Source organism: Manacus candei, unplaced genomic scaffold, assembly GCF_025592945.1.
Source record: "Manacus candei isolate 608988 ecotype Guabito, Panama unplaced genomic scaffold, ASM2559294v1 h1tg000009l, whole genome shotgun sequence".
Classification (NCBI taxonomy): Eukaryota; Metazoa; Chordata; class Aves; order Passeriformes; family Pipridae; genus Manacus; species Manacus candei.
The window spans coordinates 6,553,658-6,577,332 of record NW_026138057.1 but is presented as its reverse complement, the minus strand read 5'-3'; the positions used below and the strand labels follow the sequence as shown (position 1 = coordinate 6,577,332).

The 23,675-nt window shown below is 39.6% G+C and overlaps 3 protein-coding genes across 6 annotated transcripts in view; 1 reads left to right on the top strand and 2 right to left on the bottom strand.

Moving 5' to 3' along the window:
- The window catches only part of METTL15 (methyltransferase like 15), a 91,958-nt gene extending 83,416 nt beyond the window's left edge, over positions 1–8,542 (bottom strand). Inside the window, exons 1-2 of one of the 3 annotated variants that reach the window (XM_051776821.1) lie at positions 8,448–8,542; positions 6,842–7,121 (exon numbers count right to left, since the gene is read on the bottom strand). In XM_051776821.1, the coding sequence (XP_051632781.1) occupies positions 6,842–7,105 (264 nt within the window). In that variant the 5' untranslated portion in view covers positions 7,106–7,121; positions 8,448–8,542. Of the gene's footprint in view, positions 1–5,090; positions 5,175–6,841; positions 7,122–8,162; positions 8,328–8,447 lie in introns of those variants that run through there. The other 2 variants (XM_051776819.1, XM_051776820.1) reach the window with 2 other exon arrangements.
- Positions 8,109–9,556, bottom strand: LOC127465858 (basic proline-rich protein-like). Its single transcript, XM_051776393.1, has 2 exons — positions 9,478–9,556; positions 8,109–9,337 (listed from the first exon to the last, which is right to left on the bottom strand). The coding sequence occupies exons 1-2, from the start codon at positions 9,554–9,556 to the stop codon at positions 8,109–8,111; spliced, it is 1,308 nt and encodes a 435-aa protein (XP_051632353.1).
- KIF18A (kinesin family member 18A) overlaps positions 8,480–23,675 on the top strand; it is a 32,203-nt gene continuing 17,007 nt past the window's right edge. The window contains exons 1-11 of one of the 2 annotated variants that reach the window (XM_051776659.1): positions 8,480–8,565; positions 9,863–10,251; positions 10,887–11,044; positions 11,852–11,956; positions 12,895–13,005; positions 16,335–16,532; positions 17,778–17,951; positions 18,876–18,950; positions 19,250–19,359; positions 22,678–22,840; positions 23,405–23,569. In XM_051776659.1, coding sequence (XP_051632619.1) covers positions 9,924–10,251; positions 10,887–11,044; positions 11,852–11,956; positions 12,895–13,005; positions 16,335–16,532; positions 17,778–17,951; positions 18,876–18,950; positions 19,250–19,359; positions 22,678–22,840; positions 23,405–23,569 — 1,587 coding nt within the window. In that variant the 5' untranslated portion in view covers positions 8,480–8,565; positions 9,863–9,923. Of the gene's footprint in view, positions 8,566–9,364; positions 9,386–9,862; positions 10,252–10,886; positions 11,045–11,851; positions 11,957–12,894; positions 13,006–16,334; positions 16,533–17,777; positions 17,952–18,875; positions 18,951–19,249; positions 19,360–22,677; positions 22,841–23,404; positions 23,570–23,675 lie in introns of those variants that run through there. The other variant, XM_051776651.1, reaches the window with a different exon arrangement.

The following is a 23,675-nucleotide window of genomic DNA, read 5'->3' as shown; positions in this document are numbered from 1 at the left end:
TTCAATTATAACTAAGATATTTAAGATGCAATGAAAATTTTACAAAGGCTCAACTGAAAATCTAATCCAGTTTTTAATATTTATGGTTAACCAACCCCAAAAAAGCCATGGACATGGTTTTGATAAGTCTTGGCTGGCAGGTGCCTACAGCAATTTGACACTAGATAACATGTTTTTTGATAAAGAGGGAGCCTGAAACAATATTAATTTATTTCAGTGCTTAAAACACAATTATTAGAAAAGTATTTTCCCAAGCTGCTGAACAGTAGCAAACACCCCTGGAATGAAGATGACATGCTCAGAAAATCTGGGAAAAAGAAAAAATATTAGGAAAAAAATCAGACCATGCACTTGCATAACTTCAGATACCCCTTTAAACACCAAATTTGGTAGTTTAAACTTTTAATTGCCTCTTCATTCAGAAAAAGTCTGTGCAAAACTACTCACTACAGGATTAAACACAAAACAAGAAAACAAAAAGAACAAACCTGCAGATATTTTCCATACTCCAATTGCAATCTTCAATTGCTAGTAATACTTTTTGTGATCGAAAAAGTCTGTATTCCTGTTTGCAAACTCAAATTCAAATATTTAATAAGAAAGCTTAGCCAAAAGGCTGACTAAAGACACACAGTACTAGATGAGGAGGAAATGAGTAGCTACATATATTAATTATCACCCTTTCTGAGATCACAGGCTCGATCAAGTTAAAATTTAAAGGGCTTAGATTACTTTCTGGTGAATTTTATTAGTTTTCCCCAAGAGGTGCAAAGACTAATGCTGTCACAACAGAAAAGGAGAGCATATACAGCGTCATTACAAGCTGAGTCACCCGAAAGCACTGAATCTTGCTTTATTATAACACAGCATCTTAAATAGTCTCCTGAAGCACTATCATTTGTTATGCAACAGAGTGACAAGAGCAAGCGAGCCCAGTGTCACCATAAAACCAAATCTGGCGCATCTGCAGAGTCCTTCTCAGTGGGCAGACCCTGTCCCCTTGCTGGTCTCTTTGGATATAGCAGCTGCAGGCTTCCCTTCCTCTACTGCAATAGGGAAGGATGCAGATCAAGGTTGGTGAGAGCTCTTCTTCTTGTGGCTGCTGGTGACATTTAGATACACCTGCAGAGAGCCACGGTGCAGGTGGGAGATGAGGAGGTCAGGCAGATGTCCAAGAACCACCACCAGAAGGTTCTTCCCTGTGCAGCTGTAGCCATCAACTTACTCCTCCCCCCGTCCAAGTACTTCAGTTATTTTCTCAAGAGAGACCAAAATCTTGAAGGATAAAAAAGGAAAATCTGAAGGGACTCCTTCACCATGCCTTGTTCATATCCTGCCATCATTCAGATGCAAGACACGGATATTTTTCATTTCCTGGTACCGCAGCCGAATCACTCAGCAATACCAGCTTCAAAACAGAACACAACTATGCAGTGCTCTCAAACAAATCACACGTGCTTTAAGTCTCCTGTCATCAAGGAATTTAAGATCCCTGTATTTTTGCAAGACCCACTACAGAAGACAGCAAAACAAAAAGATAATTGACAAGCGTGACTGACTTTCTCCGCCTCCTCAACTGGCTGTTCAAGAACAGACTCCTGTCTTGTTTTCTTCCCAGTCCCCTCCTTTTCTCTCTCATCTTGTGATGGAACTCACCCAGACGCAGATACTGTAGAACATATACGACATTTGTTTGGTATTGCACTGTTAAATAATACTCCTTCTACCTTGTTACTTTTTATTTAGCCTGAATGTCACAGCACAGAGCAATCAGTCATAATTTAAGGAACTTAAGCCAATGGGGTCTGATTTTCCAAATCCACGTGTAGACACTACCATCATAAAACAAGACAATATTACTATTTTAAATAATAATAAATATTTGAGGTACTATCTTTTGCATATCTTAGTCAAAACTATTTTGAAAATATTTTCCATTTTTGCGCACTAACTTCAAATGTTAACTTCAGCAAAAAAAATTCCCTCTTAAGGTATGATTTTAGTCAAATGTTTTAATCAGCATTATCTGATGAGATTCCATTTAACTAGTTTCCTACTACACACCACCAAAAATGAATATACTTTGCATACATATGCACTCCACACACATTTATTAAACATTTCCATACCCAGTTGTGATCTGGAGCATGACTAGTCTCTTCCATAAATTCACAATATATGCAACCAGATAAGAGTGACTGAAAGAATACACAGGAACTACATGATCAGCTGCAATAACTCTCAATATACCCCAGTAACACTCAAGTATCATGGGAAAAAAGTGTGTTCTGTAAATCCCAGAATATTGTCAGAATTTCTCTGTATTAGTTTACTGCCTCTTGCAAGTTCCTATATCTTTCTGTTTCACAACAATGGTTTATCTTTATCAATCACCATATAAATCACTGTGCTACCGACACAGAAAAATTAGCCATAAAATTTGCATATGGAAAGATATTTTCAGCATGCTTCCCACAAAAAAAACCATAGCTGTTTCTACAACAAAGAACACTTACAAATCACTTGCTTTATGTCACCTAATTAATTTTACAAGTCCAGTGAAAATAAGGTAAAACAATAAAGACTTTCACTATATCCATGTGTGTCTTGTGCTTTTTCAAAACAAGTATTTCAGCATTTATCTCATGATGTAATTAATATTCCATTCCAAACTTGGTATTTTGGTTGCATCCTACCAAAAAAAAAAAACAAAACCTCATACAGCTTGAGAACTCAGAACTAATTTTTCCAGATCCCTTTTCAATTCCTGTTTATCTTGGATACCCTGCAGAAAACTTCAATTTTGAGAGCCTCTAGTGTAAATGGGTCCTTCCAGTTATAAATTATTTGCAGATGGCTTTGGAGGTACTATGATAAGAACACTGGTCACCAGCATAGACCCGTAACTATTTATACACCACGATAATTGGAAACCTTTCTCACAAAACAGAAGTCCACTCTGCAGGATGCTGTACAGAGAAAGGTTATTTTTGCCTTAAAGAGCTTACACTCAGTGTAAGGCAGAAAGAGAATACTGACGCATGGACAGGAATATAAAGAAACTAAGACAGCAAGTTCTGAACAGCAGACCCCACTTTTGCACACCAGCAGCCTTCCTCAGCTTCCTCCAAGTGTCATCTGGGACTTGACCAACTAGCTCTGCAGAGAAGGAAGGAAACAATCATGCTCCAGCCCAACAACATCCAACAGAACCTTCAGGAGGTGAAAAGCCACTGTCTTCAGACTGCAACTGCAGAGCTCAAGCATCACTTCCCTCACAACAGAACAATGTTTGACCATCAGCAGTGTCTTACACCTCCTCCTGTTATTTTAGAAGGCCACGCTCATGATCTCAGCTGAAAAAGAATCATTGGATGTTTGGGTGGGTGAAAATAGTAACTATCCTGAAAACAAAGCAATATAGACCTGAAAGACTGAAAGGAGAGCTCATGGTAAAGCTGGATGTTTTCAAGAAATACCTGTCTCTTTCTAGAAACTAGATATCACACATTACTTCCAAGACAAGGATTGTCATTCCTTCAATGAATGCTGGGTAGCAAAAATAATCTGAATAATTTTATGGAGAATCAAAAACAAAATCTCCACAATAAGTCCCAGCTAACTCAAGATGTCAGACAAGACCTCTTTGGGGAAAATTAACTGCCTTATTTTTGTTTACACAAATTAACTTAATGAGAAAAAAAAAATCACCTGATACTGCTTCTGATTAATAACTTAAACACTGGAGAAAAGGGAAAGGTCTCATTCATTCTTTCTCACCTCAAGTTTGACCACCTATTATCACAGATACCTATAATTTACAGACACTAAAAAAAAAAAAAAAAGACCTCTAGAACTATCATAAACCAAATAGAACTAGCAGAGTTTATGGTATCTCCATTCTAGTCTATTCTAGATCATATTTAATGCAAAACCATAGATGGCATCAGATTACATATAATCTGAGTAGGGCACAAGTTGCTTTTGTTCTAGTTGGAGTTTAAATATTATGCATCGAAGTGTTTGTTGTGCTGGAGCACTGTCATTTCCTACAGCTTTGCAACTCATAAGAACCTTTAAGGTCCTCCTAAGAATAGTTAAAATTTCAGAGTTTCAGCCTCTGGCATTCATACTAGAAGTCACTGCTAATGAAACTCTTTTACATATCACTAAAGCCATAATATGTGGAGGAGATCCACATGTCTAGTTAAAATGCCAGTGACTGTGGTAAAAGAAAAAAAAATGGGAAAAAGCAGGGTGAAAACTGGGAAACATGCCTCTGGATATCTAAAGACACTGATTCTGAAAATACTTGGTTCTTTAAGAGAACAGAGAAAACTCAATTGCCCAGAGAGCTGCAAAAACATCGGTTGGGTATTCGCAAAGAACACCATTGGACTGAAAAGATTAAAATGTAGTTTAATCAATACAGTAAACTTAAAGAGGAAATTACTTGCATGTGGATTTACTGCAACAGACTTTTCATTGAGAAGTGAGGTAGATCGGTAAAAACTAATTTGTAGCCTTTGCTTTAAAGACAGGACTACTACAGGGACTTTGTGAAACAAGGCAATAAAAGAAGATTCAGAGATAAGTGGAAATATTATTGCTAAAACCCCTGACAAACAGACTCCCCAAAGGAGACAATCAACAAGAATATTCAGTAGGAGGGTACTAACATCTTTATCTCAGCTGTGACTCACTCTTAAGTAACATTTATTTTCTTAAGAACCCCTATAAGTAAAATGAAAACCCCATTCACTGACCATAACTATAGGGAGAACATCATCTTTCTGATTAGATTTTCTTTATATTGGCAACTCCTTGTATTAGCACACAACAAGAAACAGAGGCCCAAATCAGCTATTTTATAACAAAGAATATAACTGTGTCAAAGATGAGTAAAGGAAATTTTTATGTGTAGGAGAGAAGAAAGCAGAAAAACTAAATCCAAGATCGAGCATTTCCTTCCCCACCCACAATAAAGTGTTTATGGACTTCCCTGTCATGACTATAACGTTAAAAATGTAAATTTATACGACAGTCCCAGTTGAGAACCATATTAATACCAACTGGTTACCACCACTCACGTCAGTGAGAAACTGTCTCAATCTGTTGTTCAAAATTTCACTTATTCCAGCAAAATTCAGTTGACACATTGCATTCTTTTGCAGAAAGTGTTGAAAATATATATATAAAAAGAAAAATGAGAGTGCTGAACAGTTTCCAGTTTCCTTTAATCTGAACAGGTTAACAGTATAATGCTTCTGTTTGAGGTAAACACACTTGGACTCCTTTACAGCAGTCATTAGTTGTTCACTACTAGCTTAGAAACCTGCAAAACCATGGATACACAGACCTGAAAAAATCCCACCCCAATAATAAGCTATTTTACATTCATAAATATTTAAATTACCAAAAACTCTTCAGGGGCAATAATAGTTACTCTCCACAGTTTATAACCTCAAATAGTTTCTTTTGCAAGTTCTGTTGCCAAGAAAGTTGGTTTGTTTTTTTTTATTTATATCAAAGACAGTTTAATGAACAGTCACTTCATCAGCCTCTTCTTATCTAAATAACTATCTAAATATATAAATCTTATCTAAATAACACAACTGGAAAAAATACTTTACATACAGTGTCACAATTTCTATGTCCATTTAACGTGTGAAAATTTCACCATAGCTCTGACATAGAAATCTGAACTTGAAGTTATGTATTTGACTGATTTAAGTGTCTTCAACAGCAGGACACATGCAAGAACAATTTGTATGCTAATGTGTGTGTACACTATTTGCATTCTCACTGCTTCTTCAAACACTTAAAATACAAGGCAACACAACAAGACTTGACTGCAAATTTTTGATCACTGAATCCATCTCAAAATTGCTACATCACTTCGCCACTGTTGGACGAGGCTGTTTTCAAATGAAAACAAGAACATACACTCTCTTTAAACTTTCTACTTATTTATGTATTGTTTCAGTCTTTGTAGGCTTATCACACATTGATAAGCCTAAATTAGTAAGATCCTGTGAAGCTAACATAAGCACTAGTATCACAGATAAAAAGTATCCGAAATGTGAAAATTATTTAAGCATTTACATTGCTTAAGAAATCCTTTCAACTTAACATTCTATTTATGATCACTCAGACAAAAAAAAAAACATTTCACTGTATCATTTTTCTCAAGGAAGCATGTAACAATATACCTAGACTGCATACAGTGCACATATATCAACACAGCAGTGTAGAGACTTGAGCTAACCCAGGTACCAAAAGCAAAGTACTTATAGTACCATACCCAAATAAGATAGCTTGTAAAAGTTCCACACTAATGAGGCAAAACCATTTCTGGTACCATACAGCCATTTTATAACTACAGTATCTCTACAGTGCTCCTCATGCAGTGTAAGCATTTCCTAAGGAAACACCTCCAACCATGGAAATAAGTATCTCAGAACAAGGGGTGATGATGATGATTTTTAAAACCCCAATACCACCTCTTGTACAAGAAGAAGAGAGCTTTACACAAACTCATGACACAACCATCCATGAGAATTCCCCACTACTATGAGTAATGAACAGGACCCTAGGAATACACATGTGCAATTCAGAAAGACAAGCACAAAAGCAAGCGAGTATTCAAACACAATAGTTTTATTAGTTTGAATGCAGAGTCTTAATTTGAATTGCAAAACAATTTCAAACCTTTAAAAGATGTTTTTGATCCTTAAAGAGCACACCTTTATTCCTCTACACAAAAGTTAAGCCTACGCTGCACAAATTTTTCTGCTGGACTGTTAGTGAATCACAAACATTAATTAATCATTGAACTCACCTGACCTGGCTGGGGGGATAAACAACTAAGAACCTCCTCCAGCATCACTGGTGTATGCAATCTTCCAAAGTTACTCTTTTCCGTACTTTGAGGCAACTCTTCAGTTTTGCATTTCTGGATGGTTTGTTCCTTTAACTCACAGTCAGAAAGCTTTTTTGATGAAATATGGATCCTTCTGGCCAGACTAGCCACGCTTACCGAATTCAGGTTTAAGTTGTGGAGAAACAAACACTTGTAAACTTGGCAGAGATACCGAGATAACATTTTGGAGTTGATCAACCTGGAAGAACAGTAGATGCTGAGAATTACTTTCAAACAAATACTTGAAACAGTGTATCTGTTTAAAAAACAAAGTGGAACTGCTGTAAGTAAAGCAATCAACACACATTCCAAGATGGGCAGTTTTATAGATATGTCACGTCAGCAAAATATGTTTTCAGAAGTTTCAATGCTATTTACCAATCAAGCAACCAGTAGATTATTTTCACTATCAAATTTTTATTATGTGTTTTGCTTGCATTTACCTTGCCAGAGGCCTCAGGTATTTTGCCTGTGCAGATAAGAACATGCTGAGTAATCACCTCTGGAAAGTTATTCTCTCAATAATTTAAGCCTCAGCTGGGTAGTATTTCCACCTACCTTAAATTCGTTAGTGCACATCCCTCTAACTTTGCAGACAACCCAGAACTGAGGTTTCACAACAAAACACAGCGCCCCTACAGCAAACACACACATCACCACGGGATGCTGTGCTGGTTTTGGCTGGGGCAGAGTTAATTTTCTTCACGTGGGGCTGTGCTTTGGATTTGTGCTGAACACAGCAGGGAGGAGACACAGCTGGTGCAGATGACCCAAACTGGCCAAGGGGATATTCCAGACCATATGATATCATGCTGAATTTATACAGTGCGGGAGGTTTGAAGTGATGGTTTGTCTTCTCAAGTTACTGTTGCGCGTGAAGGGGCGCTGCTCTCCTGGAGAGGGCTGAGCACCTGCCTGCCCTTGGTGAATTGATTCCTCGCGTTGCTTTGCTTGTGTGCACAGCTTTCTCGTTCCCCATTAAACTGCCTTTATCCCAACCCACGAGTTTTCCAGTTTTCACCCTTCCCCCGCTCTCCCCGATCCCGTGGGTGGGGCAGCGAGCGCCTGCCGGGGCTTGGTTAAAGCAGGACAGGTGCGGCCACCAGCCTCCTCCTCCTCACACCGACCCACGCGGGTGCGAGCCCAGCCCGGTCTCGCCGGGGACACGCTTTGCCTACAGCCAACCCTATTCTGTCAGACCGCGGGGATTTTGTTTCGTAGAAGCGAGCAGAGAGCGTACTTTATTACGGTCTAAAGCGGCACTCAGGCACAGCCAGAGGCAGAGCGGGGCTCGCACTGAGCCAGAAGGTGAAGGCAGAGGCGGCCGGAAAGCGTCAGCAGCCCGCAGCCCGGCCCGCGCCAGCTCCGCGGCCGAAGGCTGTTCCCCCGCTCCCCGCCTGGGCTGGGCCAGCGTGACACGCGGAGCGAGACCCCCCGCCCGTTGGTGGCCCCGTTGGTGGCCCCGGCGCTGTCCCCGTTCGCCCGGGCCGCGGGGCACGCGCCGAGCTCGGCCCCGCGCACTTACCGTGAGCGCCGTCGCTCTGCTGACGTCACGGGCAGGCGGCCAATGAGGAGGCGCGGAGGGCGGCCTGCTTGTGTTTGAATTGGGCGGCCGGAGCGTGGCGGTTGGACCGGCCGCGGAGGTGAGAGCGGGGACGGACACGGGCCGGAGGCGGGCAGCGGTCCCGGGGTGAGTGTATGGGCCGGGGGGCGAGAGAGCGGGCGGACAGGGGCCGGGGGGCGAGAGAGCGGGCGGACAGGGGCCGGGGGGCGAGAGAGCGGGCGGACAGGGGCCGGGGGGCGAGAGAGCGGGCGGACAGGGGCCGGGGGGCGGGAGAGCGGGCGGACAGGGGCCGGGGGGCGGGAGAGCGGGCGGACAGGGGCCGGGGGGCGGGAGAGCGGGCGGACAGGGGCCGGGGGGCGGGAGAGCGGGCGGACAGGGGCCGGGGGGCGGGAGAGCGGGCGGACAGGGGCCGGGGGGCGGGAGAGCGGGCGGACAGGGGCCGGGGGGCGGGAGAGCGGGCGGACAGGGGCCGGGGGGCGGGAGAGCGGGCGGACAGGGGCCGGGGGGCGAGACCGGGAATGGACACGGTTCGAGGACTGAGACCGGGTGTGGACACGGTCCGTGGGTGAGTCCCGGGGATAGGCGCTGCCCGGGGGACGAGTGCCGGCGGCGGACACGGCCCGGGGCCGAGTCCCGAGGCGGGCGCTGAGCGCTGTCTCGCCGCTGCGCCGATCCCGGCGGCGCGCCCCGAGCAGGAGGGTGTGCGGTGGGGTACGGAGGGGAGCCCCCCGCTCCTCTGCCCCAGGTGTTCCCTTGCTCCCTGGCCGTGTCTCGGTTATGGCTCAGCTGAGCTTGCCCCGAAGCGGCAAAAGCGTCGCCGAGAGCCTTTAGCGTGCAAGTCGCTGTCCGCTCTTAGAGGAACGAACAAGCAAGGATGAGCCATTTAAAGGAAGTTCCAGGTTGTTATCGGTCGCTGTATCCCGTGCAAGTTACGTTAACGTAAATCCCGCTGTAACTCCCTTTAAACCCACGTGCAGCGTAAATCAATAACCCAGGGAATAGAGTTCCCTATAACTACAGCATAGGCGGCTGCTCTGCCTTCTGCTGCAGGACAAGAAAACTACCCACATTAGTCTGTAGGAACCTGGAAGCTCATCTTCAAGCTTGCTCTGACACAAAGGACAGCCAGTAGGTTATTCAGTAGCTTGAATTGTTAAAATAAATTTAGGAATTTACCGGGGAAGTGCTAGCTGGGTTTCTTAAAGCTGCGCTGGCCAGTTCTAGTGCTTCCCTAAGTTGCACTGCATTGTAGCTGACTGGCAAGCGCTGGGTGGACCCAGCAGAGATGCCGGGTGTTAGTCCTTATCAAAAACGTGAACTACCTGAAAGGTTTTATCTGAAATATAATGCCTTTCACTCTGTGTTGTCAACTGCAGAGGAGATTCAGCTGTGCAAGACCTGAAAGAGTCTTGGAAGCGAAGCTGGGGGCCGGAGGGGATGACTCCCGCTAAGGAAGAAGATGTTTGCAGTCACGTGAAAGTGGTGGTCCGTGTCCGTCCAGAGACCCAAAAGGAAAAACAGGACAACTTTAGCAGGGTTGTCCATGTCATTGACCAGCATGTGTTGGTCTTTGATCCAAAGGAGGAAGAAGTTAGCTTCTTTAACGGGAAGAGACTGACCCATAGGGACATTAACAAAAGACAGAGGAAAGATCTTAAATTTATGTTTGATGCTATTTTTGATGAAATGTCATCCCAGCTGGAAGTTTTTGAGCATACTACCAAAACTCTGATTGATGGCTTCTTAAATGGATATAACTGCACAGGTAACTTCGCTATTTATTTTCTTTAATTAAAAAACTTCAGAGTTTCTACCATCGTATGCAGCTGCTGCAGGGGCATTAAAAAAGCCTGAGATAGAAATAAAGCCCTGTGTTTTAATTCATATGTATGAGAGGCTGGCTTTTTAGCATATGGAAGTTAGAATAGCTCTACTATTTTGGAAGTAAGTTTGTGTTAGGGTTATATAAGACTTCAGAATTTTATCTGAAATATGTATGCTAATGACATAATAACTCCTCTGGAGTTATTCAAGCAGAAGCAGTTGTGTCACTAAATGTGTGGTAGCCTGCTTTATGAACTCTTTAAGAGGCTTTTTTAATTGGCAAATGAAATGTGATGAGGAAATTAAATGTCTTTTAGCAATAAGTCGATGGTGTAGGGTTATGAGAGTAAGTAAATAATATTTTCATGTAAATTTTGAACCGAAAATTCAAAAATGTTACTTTGAAATAGGTCTCTGATTACAGCTGTTAAAGGTAAAGTCTAAGTAAGGAACTTGATCAGTTTATGAAAACAGCTGTTCAGAATGACAGGTCTCTGTTCATTTGACTTATGTGTTTCTGATTAGCTTACTGGTATAATTTGCATGTTCTTACTTTGGTTTTTTGTGTAAATTCAGTGCTTGCATATGGTGCAACAGGAGCTGGAAAGACTCATACCATGTTAGGTTCTCCTGAAGATCCTGGAGTGATGTATTTAACCATGATGACACTTTATGACCGCATGGATCAAATAAAAGAAGATAAAATATGTGATGTTGCTGTCTCTTATTTAGAGGTGAGTTCCTGCATTTGCTATGTTGCTTTTAATAATTCATATTTAATACATAAAGACAAGCTGATTTTGCCTTTCCTTGGTCCTTTCTGGGGCTTGACAAAATGCATCCTTACAGGAGTGGGACTGAACTGTGCTCTGCCAAATTTGCTGCTCAAAGGCGCCTTGTCACTATTTTACAGAAGGCTGCCTAAAAAGAACAATCACTTCTAATATATTCACTGAACATTCTCGTGATTTTTGTCTTGCTGATCAATTACATCCCTCTGAATATCTTGATGTGTACAAAAAGATACCAGAGTTATATCTCAGGAATTCACAACATCCTATAAGCACTGTGAAATTACACAACAAAATGATGTTCTGGTTTTTCAAGTCAGTGTCTTGGCACTGCTGTTGAGTAGTAGTAGTGAAATTGTTATCTTCTAGCTCCCTCAAATTCTTAATGGAAGAATAGTTGGTGTTTGGGAGGGGGAAGAAGGAGAGGAGAGAAAAAAGGAAAATAAATGCTTTGGACTCATGCTGCTTGCAAAAACTTTTTTTTTTGTTAAAAAAAAAGTTTTTTTTTTTAATAAGAAAAACAGTTATTTACTAGAAAAAATGACACACCTTAATGGCTTAAAAGAAATCATGCACATTGAATATTTTGAGCTCAGTGTAATAAAGCTGTTTGGAAAAAAATCTACAGTGTGAATTTGTTACTTTGCCTTAAAGAAATACTAAAAAAGACGAGTGATTTCTGTTTATTTAAGTTTAATTCAGTCAAGTATGGGAAGATGTTAATAAAATACTTTAAATTCCCTTTCAAAGATTTACAATGAACAGATCCGTGATCTGCTGGTCGGCTCTGGACCTCTGGCTGTTCGTGAAGATGCCCAGCAAGGGGTGATAGTTCAAGGTCTGACATTACATCAGGTATGTAAATACATATGGAAACTCACAATGTGCTTGAGAAATTTGAGAAAGGTCCCATAGTTCTGTGAGAGTTGTATGGAACTTGGTAATTTCCTAGTGGGCTGTTTTCTGGCCAGTAACTTGCAGTCTTAACTGATTAGTCAAAAGCACATCGTGGAATAAACTGGTAATATTACTGAATGCAAATAAGTAAAGCATTCAGTCCTTATTGAAATCCAGCAGGATTTGACAGGTTTGTTTTTCAGCTAAAACATCTTGGCATCTTTGCCAAAGAGTTGCTATGCTGGCCTGGAAAAGTAGTTTAACATGAAACTTTTCAAACGTGGTTATTATAAAAACAGAAACAACCCTGAGACTTCACATTGGTGTAGAACACTCCAAGATGGCAATGAAGGCAAAGTCAGTTTTGCAATCTGACAGTCGATTCTTGTGGACCTATTTTTTTTTTTTGTAGCATTTTAGTGTATGCTATGTAGCTTCCAGATTTTGTGTTCATGGAATGAATTGACAGGAAACAGTGTTCTTAGTTTGGCTTGCTCTGTGAACATCATCCTTCCAAAATCTCCAGTCTTGTGAGGGGGCAAAAAAAATTAGTGTATCACTGTTTAATGCATTAGTACAAGAAGAATTAAGTCAGGCATTCTTAAATGAGGCTTCTTCTATGGAGGACCTTTTCAGATTTGTTTAAATTCTTTACTAAAAATATTCTCTGATCTAAATTTCTGCAGTTAAATGCTTTTCATACATGACTGCTCTTTAGTGGAGAATATTTGTTTGAAGTGCCTCAATTTCGAAACAGGAAATTTCTCTTATTTCTGGGTAGATAAAATGTTAAGTTCCTTTCTTTTTTTGAAGGTGACTGTTAATGTATTGTAGAATCTCCTATAGTTGATGGAAAAGGAAAAAAAGTGTATTTATCTTGTTCTCTACCATTAAAGCCTAAATCAGCAGAGGAAATCCTTCAGATGTTGGATTATGGAAATAGAAATAGAACTCAGCATCCCACAGATGTGAATGCCTCCTCTTCCAGGTCCCATGCTGTCTTTCAGGTAAGATAAAACAGCAGATGTGCAGTGGTCATTACTGTGAGTTGCAGGTTTTGTTTAAAGTTGGATACACAGGAAGCTTTTATTTTTAAACTGTGTTGAACCTTCGTTTGTCTGAGAGGGGATTGAAGTTTTCCAGTTTTCTCGTTGACTCCTTATTCCTTAGAAGTATGTAAAGGATCATAATGTTTATATTTGGAAAAATGAATTCAATGAAAAGGTCTCTAATTCCAATAGTTTGAACATATAACTTATACTTATGACAACTTGTATACCTTAGAAGAAATATCTCTTCTGAAAAATGGTAATTCTGAGCTTGGAATATACTTCCATATTGTAATCTTATAAACTGGAAGTTATTGGTGGGTTTTTCGTTGGTTTATGGTTTCATTGTGTTGCTCAACATTTCTGTAAGAAAAATAATTTACAGAATGAGGTTGCATGTCTGACTATAAACTGAGAATGTCAAGTAGTACTTTCCTACTGTACTTATTTTGGTTAATGTTAATTTTTACACTAAAGTGATTTCTTAATGTTGTGGTATGTACCAAGTTTTAGAAAATGAAATGATGATTCTTAGTTTCCATAAATGAGTTTCGAATGAGTTGTATAAGTCCACTAGAACTTACAACTTCTCCCAAGATTATTGCTGCATGCTACCCCCTGACTCCTCCTTAAATACAACCTCTGATATTTAAAAACTAGTCCCATTAACTAAAATGTATTTTCTTTTCTTTTCTGTTTGTTATCACCTACTGCAAAGCAGTATCTTGAATTATTTATATGATGCCCCTCAGGGTTGAAAAATATTAAATTTGATTCTGGTCCTTGCATTACATCATTCAACTGTTGGGCAGTTCTTAACTGTATCTGCAGACTTTGGCAATGCTTAATGAAAGCAACCAAAAGTTTTGGGATTTTTTTAAAGAAACTTCTAAATATGTAACACAGCAAAAGTCACTGCCACTCTAAAAGCTTCTATATTTTCTTATATACCTTAAACTTCTGTTTGAAATTGCCCTCCCTGTTTTTAATTTCCCCTGAGGTCTTGCCCATGGTTGTACACTGTACGTGATCATACCAAGACTTCTTCTGAAGTTGTTCAGGTTGAGAAGTTGTTCATTGTTGTGTGTGTGTTCTGCCCTTAAAAAGGCACAGGGTACAGTGCTACAGAGTGAACTGCTGATTTCTGTTTGTTTACTTGCTGGGCTGGGGTGTCTTATCTCCCTCACCTTGACTCAGGAAAAAAGCTCTGGATTGTGTGATCTGGCAGGCTTTGCATTCTTCTCAGTACATCTCTAAAAGTGGCAAGCAATTCCATAAATCACTGCAGTTTCTCATGTATTTCCACACATCTGTGATGTTCTGCTCAACAGATTTGTGTCTTTGGTTCCAGAGATGCGAGTGTTGAGAAATCCCCAGTGCTGTCTCGATTGAACTTTTTTCTATTATTTTCAGAGCTGTTTGTTTGTAGAGATATGTTATCTTTTATGCTGGCTTTGGCTTTGCTTGTTAACTTTATTGGAGCAGGATGTTGTCTGAAACTCACTCAGAAACTGATAAAAGTCTTAGCCCGGGACATTCTGAGCTGATTTTAGAGATGCAAGTTTTGCCTTCCCGTACCATCTGTCTTCTGTTTGAAACATCTATCTAGGTCAGGCAATTACTGCATCTGAAAGTAAAATCCAAATTGCCACACTGTTCTATTGAAAGTGTTCTGCTGACTGACAAAGAAATATAAAAGTTTCTGCTTTGGGGCATTTCCTGTATCTTTTGAATTTTTACAAAAGCTTGAGTCGTACAACATAGTTTGGCTGTCACTCCAGCATTCCCTGCTTCACTAATGATAGTTACTGGGTTGTTCTGATTGAGTGTTCCCAGTCTGAGGTTGGATTCTTTTTGTCTATTGCACTAGAAATAGTACAACTGAAGTTAGTTGTACTGTTTGATATAGAAATATATCTATTTGGAATAGATACCTTTCATGGCAAGTCATAAGTATTTGATTCACTCAGAATACTTGTCAAATTATTCCCAGTTACAAAGTGCTGTGAAGACTTCATTTCTCATGCACAAAGCTTAAAGCTACAGAACTAGTGAGATGTTGTCTTTATTGCCTCATGCATGGCAGCTGTTTCCTAATTGATTGTCTAAAAGTCTGTTCATGAAAGGGTCAGTAACCAATAGCCTTATTAACAAATGGCGAGGCACTCAACACAAAAGAAGGGAAAATTTATAGAGAATTCTGGAAAAGTAAAAGCCATCTAAGGATAACTTTAATTCTCCTTACTGACTGTATAATCATACTGCCTACTTCCTTATAAACCTGAGGAAAGAATACCTTCAGCAGCAGAAGGAAGCAAAAGTGTTTAATTCCTTGTACATCTCCTGTACCGTGAAAATTTCAGGAAAAATGGGATGAGGAGGAACAAGTGGCTTCAGTGGGTACCACGTTCCAAAAGATGTTGGAGTGTGTTTTCACAGCAGTAATTAAGTGTTGTTTCCTATTAATGGTAGATACAATTAAGTCTAAGTCCCTGCAAATCCAACCTTTTTCCTGGTTTATCCCTATACGTTTCTTTATTGCACATTCCTAAATGTGCATTTAAAAAATGAACACCTCTTTCAATTTAAAGCACAATAGTGTGATATACATCTTAAGTGATAAAGAATCAAGAGCTATTTTAGCTGTGAAACTCATTTTTCCCTGTAAAGAGTAAAAAAAAAAACCTCACTAATCTTCGCTGCTGTTGTAAGCAGGGCCAGTTGGTCACTTAATCCTCTGCAGCAGGATGGGGGAGAGAATCAGAAGTGCAAAAGCAAGGGGGTTCTGAACCTTGTGGTTCACTTAACTAAAGGGGAGTAGGGGAGGGGGAACAATCATTTGCCACCATCAGATTGATGCTCAGCCATTCCTCAAGCAAGGGCTGCTTCAGAGAAACTTCCAATCAGTTTGAGTCAGCTGTTTTCTTGCAACCTCTTGCCGAGTGCCTTGGCGACCGCAGAGCCGCTGTCCAGCAGCAGCTGGTCACCAGTGAGTCACCAGCACTGCCTGGGTCACAGGGCTGGAAGCACCACATAGGCTGCTATGCAGAAATTTAACTCCACCCCAGTCAAACTCCATGCAACTACTCTCTGCTTCTTTTTCCTTACTGATACCTGACACAAGTTGAGTTTAAGAGGTGTCAGAAATGGGTTTGCTCTTTTTCCATTAGGCCAAGCTACCTGTTGGTGTTAGATATTTACAAAAAGGTTTATCTTGGATTTCGAGAAGGATTCCAGTAAGGATTTCTGAAAACAGTTTTTAATTTAATTTTTTTTTTTAATTGTAGATTTACCTACGGCAGCAAGATAAAACAACCAGTATCAATCAAAATGTTCGTGTCGCCAAAATGTCCCTCATTGACCTGGCAGGATCTGAACGTGCCAGTGCAACAAATGCCAGGGGGGCTCGTTTTGTAGAAGGAACAAACATTAACCGCTCCCTGCTTGCTCTTGGAAATGTCATTAATGCATTGGCAGATCCAAAGGTTTGTAAGTGCTGCTTTCCCGTGCAGTCTTCACCTCCTAGTGTTCTGAATTTAGTTTTTTTTTTTTTGAATGCTAAACTGGTTGAGTAATGGGAATTACATTGTTGATGCTACTCCTTTAAGGTTGTTTTCAGGGTTTCCACCATCATTTCTGTGATAGCTGAAAGACAATCCCAATGAGAAAGAGTTCTCAAAAATAATGTACAGCTACCTAAGGATAGTGTCAAAGATGAATGTAATTGCTTTTCTTACCACCTTTTTCAAAATCAAACATACATAGAGAACCTTGTATGAGTAAACAAATAGCCTTACAAATAATCTTTATTCTCGGGGGAAGAGACTTTTAAAGGATAAAACAGCACCTATCCCCAGTTGTTCTTTTGTGATCTTACATACATACACACACGTCCCTGCTCAAAGCAGTCTCCTGATCTGGCTCACCAGCTCAAGGGAAGGAGGGGGTACAGTTGTGTGGGATAATGACAAAACCTCCTGAACTTTTGCCTAAGTCAAGACCATTGTTTACCATGACACTCTCTTTGTCCTTCTGGGCAACTAGCAAATTCTCCCTTCAGATATGCCAGGAGAAAAGGATCAGAGCTTTTATTTCCCTTCCTGGTGACGCACATTCTTGTCACCATCTTGTTGGAGTGGAAGGAGGAGTTTAAAACCCATACTATGGGCATAAGGAAGATTCTTCATGTGGATTTATTTGGTGCAGGATTGGGTTCCTAGTGACCTAACTTGGCACCATGAGACAAATAGACAGAAAGTTCGTAGATGTGCTTGAAAAAAAGCTTCACACGGCCGAGTTGGGTTGCCTGGAAAGGTTGTGGAATCTCTATCCTTGGAGATAATGAAAACTCAGCTGGCATAGTCCTTGGCATCTTGCTCTAGCTGCCCCTGCTTGAGCAGAGGGATTGAACTAGAGGGATCTTAGAGGTCCTTCCCAAAGTGAACTGAAAGTAGTTTAATGTATCTTGCCTTTTCTGTTGGTTGCCCCATGACAAATAAAGGTTATGTATCCAGACATCAGAAAGTAACCTAGCTAATACACATGATGTAAAGGTATTAAACAGCTTCAAGAGACTCAAACTGAGAGGTATAGGTAACTTTAAGAAAAATTACTTAGGTCAAAGAAAAGTTTCATGACTGTCATGTCTTGTGGCATTGTTGAAATTCTGAGTGGACTTTTGTTCTAAGTACAGTTGACTAATCCATAGAAACGTGTACAACTCTTTTCAGCGCAAGAAACACATTCCTTATCGGAACAGCAAACTCACTCGTCTGCTGAAAGATTCCCTTGGAGGAAACTGCCGGACAATAATGATAGCTGCTGTCAGTCCCTCCTCCTTGTTCTATGATGATACCTATAACACTCTGAGGTATGCAAACCGAGCCAAGGATATCAAGTCTTCTGTGAGTATATTTGTATTTATTGGTCTCTTGTCGAAGTATAATAATACAGTATTAAGAGAAGGATAATTATTGCTTTTGGAATATTGTATTTTCCTTTACTTTTGTCTCAGTTTTGTTCAGTTATCTCTTCCTTGTTACAGACACCTCTTCCTTATATGAGTGATAGATGTAGTAGGTACAGACTAGATACTAGATCTGACCTAAAAGCAACATAGCTTCATTAATGAGAAGATGTTGCCAGTTTGAAATAGTTTGTTCAGGGAGCATGAGATTTAGGAATAATCCTCAACTGTTAGAACTCACATCTGTTTTCAGTATCTTCTTGTTACTTTGTTGAAGAACTGTGAAGTATATTAAAGATGTGTCTGACCAGTTGTACAAGAGCCAGTCCAGGTTTGTTACAAGTAGATTCGGCTGAAGCCAAGAAGTTCAAAGAGATTATACTGACAATGAGATTATATTAATTATATTGATAAAGGAAAAGCCACCAGAATGTCCTGTCTTCTGATCTCTACTGTTTTGATTTTTTTCATAATCTTTTTTATTGCAGCTCCTAATTGCTTTTATGTAATATGGGGTTCACTGTAGTTTCCATCTGTTGCATAATTACAGATAGTTTTTATAGTAAAATCTACAAGATACACATTAAATGGTCAAACTAGTCTGAATAAATGCAAAATGTGCTTGCACATGTAAATGTAATTACTTTTTATTGTTCTGTTGAGCAAAATTACCTGGCCATGGGTGTGCAACAGATGACAGCAAAAGCTGAGAGTCATATTTTTGTTGTGCAAGTCAGGATTGTATTCATCCCTTTCCTCATAATACAGTGTATGTCTAACTATGTAGTAATTATACACAGTGTATTTATTATGCATGAAAACATGAAGGAGCCACCTTAAATTCTTACTTATTTCTTTACAGCTAAAGAGCAATGTTGTTAGTTTGGACAGTCACATAAGCCAGTATGTTAAAATTTGCAACGAACAAAAGAAAGAGGTATGTAAAAAAAGATCTGTTGTTTAAAAGTTTGAAAGATTAATTCTGAATACAAAAAAAAAAGTATATAGGATTCAACCTTAAAGGCAGTATTGTATTGTCCTAATTCTCCCATATAGTATTTTAAAGTAAGAAAATTTTATCTTCTGAGAGGAATATTACCTACTGCCATTTGTAAAGCTGTTCAACATATCAGCACAGAATGCTAGGTTTGGAAAAAAAAAAACAAAAAAAAAACCAAAAAAAACCCCAAAAAAAAAACCCTATATCCCGACTAAAAGGTGCCTGTTTTGGTTTAGATCCTAATGTTGAAGGAGAAACTGAGAGAATATGAAGAAAAGCAAGTAAGCATTCCTGAAAACTATCATGCTGCAGAACTCTCAAACAACCAGCAAGTGGAAATAGAAAGGTAAATGAATTGCATCTCAATCTTGCTTCCCAAACGGAGCTTCCCAAGCTTGGAAACGCATTTGTAAAACAAACTTGCTCTTTTCAGTATTGGTTTCCTCATTTTAACATTGCTTTACTTAGACTGGGTATGGCTTTGCATAATGTGCTGCTTCTTTTTTGGAGCAACTTGGTGGTGGATTTAAAACGAAAGGGGGGGATGCAGGAAATGAGATGTGACAGGAAGGAGCATATGAATGCTGGCTTCCAGCAAAGCTGCTTAACAGGTTGTGTTTGTGGGTAGGCAGAATGGAGTTTGCATAAGTGACAGCAGCTCTTGCTACTGTTGGCAGACACGACTTCAAGTAGTATCTTTCCTGCAAGGTTTGAGAGAGAAAAACCTTGAAGCTCTTCTCTCTACGAAGAGTTTAACGTATGTTTGTAGATTCCTTATTTTCTGTGGCTTTTATATTTCTTGACCTCTTTCTCCTCTTGATATTCCTGTTGATCTTCTCTCATGGGGCTGTCTCAAGAGAGCCCACAAAAAGTAACAAACTAAGATGTGAAGTATCAGTTTGTTGAGGAAGTCGATCTATTCCACGAGAAGGCAAGATGTTGGTGCAAAAGTCTTTCTGGATCTGTCTCTGCGTATGTCATCGTGTATTTCTGAGAATTATTAACCTAGGTTTATTCACTTAGCTTTTTTTAATTGGCCCTTTGAATGTGCTGGTTTTTAACCTGGGAAACCTGCTGAGGTGAAGTAAAAACCCATTCAAAAGCAAAACATTCTCTAACTATGCTTTGTTTTACTGGCATCCCAGGCATTTCAATAAACTTTCTCATTCAGGTTATTTAAATTTAATTTTCGAAATAAGTGTGGGCTTCTAAGTCATGTTGATAGTTCTGACAGTTTCCCTGCATATTTTTGCACTGTATGTCTTTAAGATTGATTTAATTTCCTGTGATTTGCCCTTTATTTCATTCCTTGTGTGTGGGAAGAGTCAGTCAAGGGCGAGGTCTCTAAAATATCTTTTCAAAATGCTGGACATATTCTATGCCAAGATTAGTTGGTCAGGGAATGTTTGCATTTTAATGTTATAGCATATCCATAGAGCCACATGTAAGGCTATCCTATTCCCTCTAAATATCAGAAATAAAGTGAATATCTCATTCTGTTCTTCCTCATGAATATCCTGTCAGGTTCATCCTACTGATGGTGTGGGTGATGAGTTGATTTCTCCCACGCTCACTTACAGGTTTTGAAGGTATTGTGCTGCCTTCTCCCTCTTGTTTGGGGCAGGAAAGAGTCTTATCCATGAACTTGTATTTCAGTCCAACTACCCATGGTTTTTGCTTCACTGTCACCTGAAAGAGACTCACTGAGTATTGCACTTGCTTCTTCAAACCCAGAAATCATTCCTTCTCCATCTGTCTGAAGCTTGGAGTCGTGTTGTCTGCCAGCCCTTCAAGTCTTAAGCCTGTTGAGGTAGACAGTGGATGCTGGCTTTGGAGCTACAACCAACAGGTCCATGAGCATTTTGAGACAAGGCAGTGTAGAGGGTTCATACCCTGCATATGCCTGCAGGATAACTTTGTAATTTTTCAAGGGAAGAAGAGAGGGTAAAGCTAACTCCATAAGAAGAGAAGTGTGCTTATTGAAAGAGTGAATCCAGCTCAAGGCAGGAACTTTGCAAAGGCTTCTATACTTGATGCTGTATTTGGGGCACAGATGATTATAGGTGCACGTTTACTGGTAATAGTTCTTCATGAGGACTGTACGTAGAATCAGGATGTGCACCCTCTCCTAAATTATGCCCAAGTTTTTACTGTGAGGGAAACAGAGGGGGAGGATTCACTTGGATTCCTTATTGCTGTGTTTCCCAGGCAGCTGGGAGGAACTGTGTTTCTATGGATACTATGGAGGGCAAAAATTCTGCAAGCAATTGTGCAGTAGATAGTATAGTAGTACAGATAGTAACAGTGTAGGGTAAGAACTCTGATACACTGCAGCTGACTTGCATTGTGGTAGGATCTTTTAGGTTGGAAAAGACCTGGAAGATCATAGAGTCCAGCCATTAACCTGTAATGACTCCTTAAAGAAATAGCACTTCTCTGTTTTAATATGCATTTTTACCTAGATATGATAGCATTCTCTGGACACTTAGGGAAAACTGCTTTATTTTTAAAACTGTGCAGAAGAATTCTTTTCTTAATTCTTTCTTTTTAAAAGGAGAGTAGTGAAACCCTAGAATAAAGGGCTCAGTTACTCAAACTTTAGACTGTGAAATAGAATTGCTACTTCTGAAATACTGGCAAGAAGTCAGTTACATGGCAAGAATGTCTCTGCAACTTGCTCTGTAATTCAACCTGTGTTATTTTTTAGCAATTTTACAACACTTAATTTTATGATTTTTTTGTTTTTAATGCTAAACACTGTAGCAACCTCAAATGTTGCATGTCTTTAGAACATTTACATGTTAAACTGTGTCTTTATTCTTATGTAGAGTTCTAACAACACAGGATGTTATGAAATGCTTTGTATACAAGTTGGTCATTATTGAGATATACTACAGTGTCTTTTGGGCCGTTCTGTGCTGTTGCATTTTCAGTGCTCAGGAGTGAAGTGAACAAGTACCACCACTGAAACTTATGTTGCAACGTGGCAATGCTTCCAGAGTTTCTCCTTATCCTTGTTATTCTGATTTGTGTTGCAGAGTAGGGATAAACAGATAACTGGTTACTCAATAACTCCTTGAGTACCATCTACTAGTTTGGGTTTTCCCCACTATTAACCTGCTATGAGTTAAAATCAGAACATGGACCATGTTTTTGTTGTCCATTAGTGATTAAAATAGTACAACTTCAGGGAACATGAGCAACTAAAGACTTTCTTGGTTCTCCTTTTTTGAGAGAGAGGTGGCAGGTTTTTTGAAGACCTTTTGTGTCTATGGCAGCAGTGGTCTGATCTGTTTAATAAATTGGTATAAAAAGTAGAGAACATAGCTATTTAGTATCTTTGGGAGGTACAGATAAGACTTATGTGAGAAGTTTCAGATGCTTTTCTTTTAAATCCCAGTGTCAACTTCATAAATACAAGAAGATTTATTTTTAGTGACCCCTTAAAAACTTCACATCTCATTTTCAGTTCAAATACATAAAACCCTTTCTGATATATTGACACTTTATTTAGTGTTCATATATAACAGGCTTCACTTATTTCCTCTTAAGTTCTTTATATTTATTTTATTAACTCGGAATTGAAATATCTGCTTCTAAATGAGATGGCCATTAAAAGTGTTCAGTAAGTAATTAATTATTTATTCTTATCCTTTGGTTCTAGATACAAAGAAACCCTTAAAAATGTGTTTGCAAACCGTGAGGAAATCAGAAAAGAATACCTCAACATGGAAAAGAAACTAAAAGAAAACACACTGAAGAAATACTACCATAATCAATGTCATGAACAAATTCGACTGATGTGCTCTGAAGAAAAAGTAGAAAAGGTGGGTTTTCTATAATGTACTGCAAGGTATCATCTCTTCATTTTGCTATATTCATGTGTATATTTTGCTTAAGTAATTATGCAATGAGTTAATTTAATTAAAATGGGACACACTGATTATCACTTCTCTATGACTATTGCATTAGTAACCTAATTTTTGAGGTATTCAGCAGAGTGTAGTTGTCCTCTGAACAGAAAGAGTACCCTTTCCCTTGTTAGGACTTAGAATACTACCTCATTCATATCCAGCTTGCTGGGTTTGAGCCTTTTAGTTGCCAGATTTCAGCAAAACATGGGAAGAATTTGATCCTTGCAGATAGAGGATTTTCCTGTTGCCCAATATTTTATTTATCAGGGCTTTTCTAGGACACATTCAGGAAAACAAAGCAGATAAAATTGCTTCTTCACTTTCATACTTGAGTAACTAGGAATTATTTGTTTATGTTACATAAAAATAAGGAAAAGAAATCTTTACATGGAGAGAGAGAGAGGATTTGGTAAACATAATCTGAAGGTTTTCCCCTTAAATGCTAATTTCTTTTTTTTAATTCTTTTTTTTTTTCAGGCCACTTGCAAGCGGGATCAAAGGCTTGCAGTCCTTAATATCCACTCTGTGCACATGCAGAAGAAAAAAGAAGAGGAGGTCAAACATTTTGAGGAAAACACCAAATGGCTGCACCGTGTTGAAAATGAAATGCGTCTTCTGGGTCAAGATGGGTGTATTCCAAAGGTAAAATGCCTTTCACTTTGTCAGGGTTGGGGAGGGGGAGGAGAATTGGAGAAAGGGTAAAACCTATGAGTTAAGAACAGTTTAATAATTGAAATAAAGTATGTGA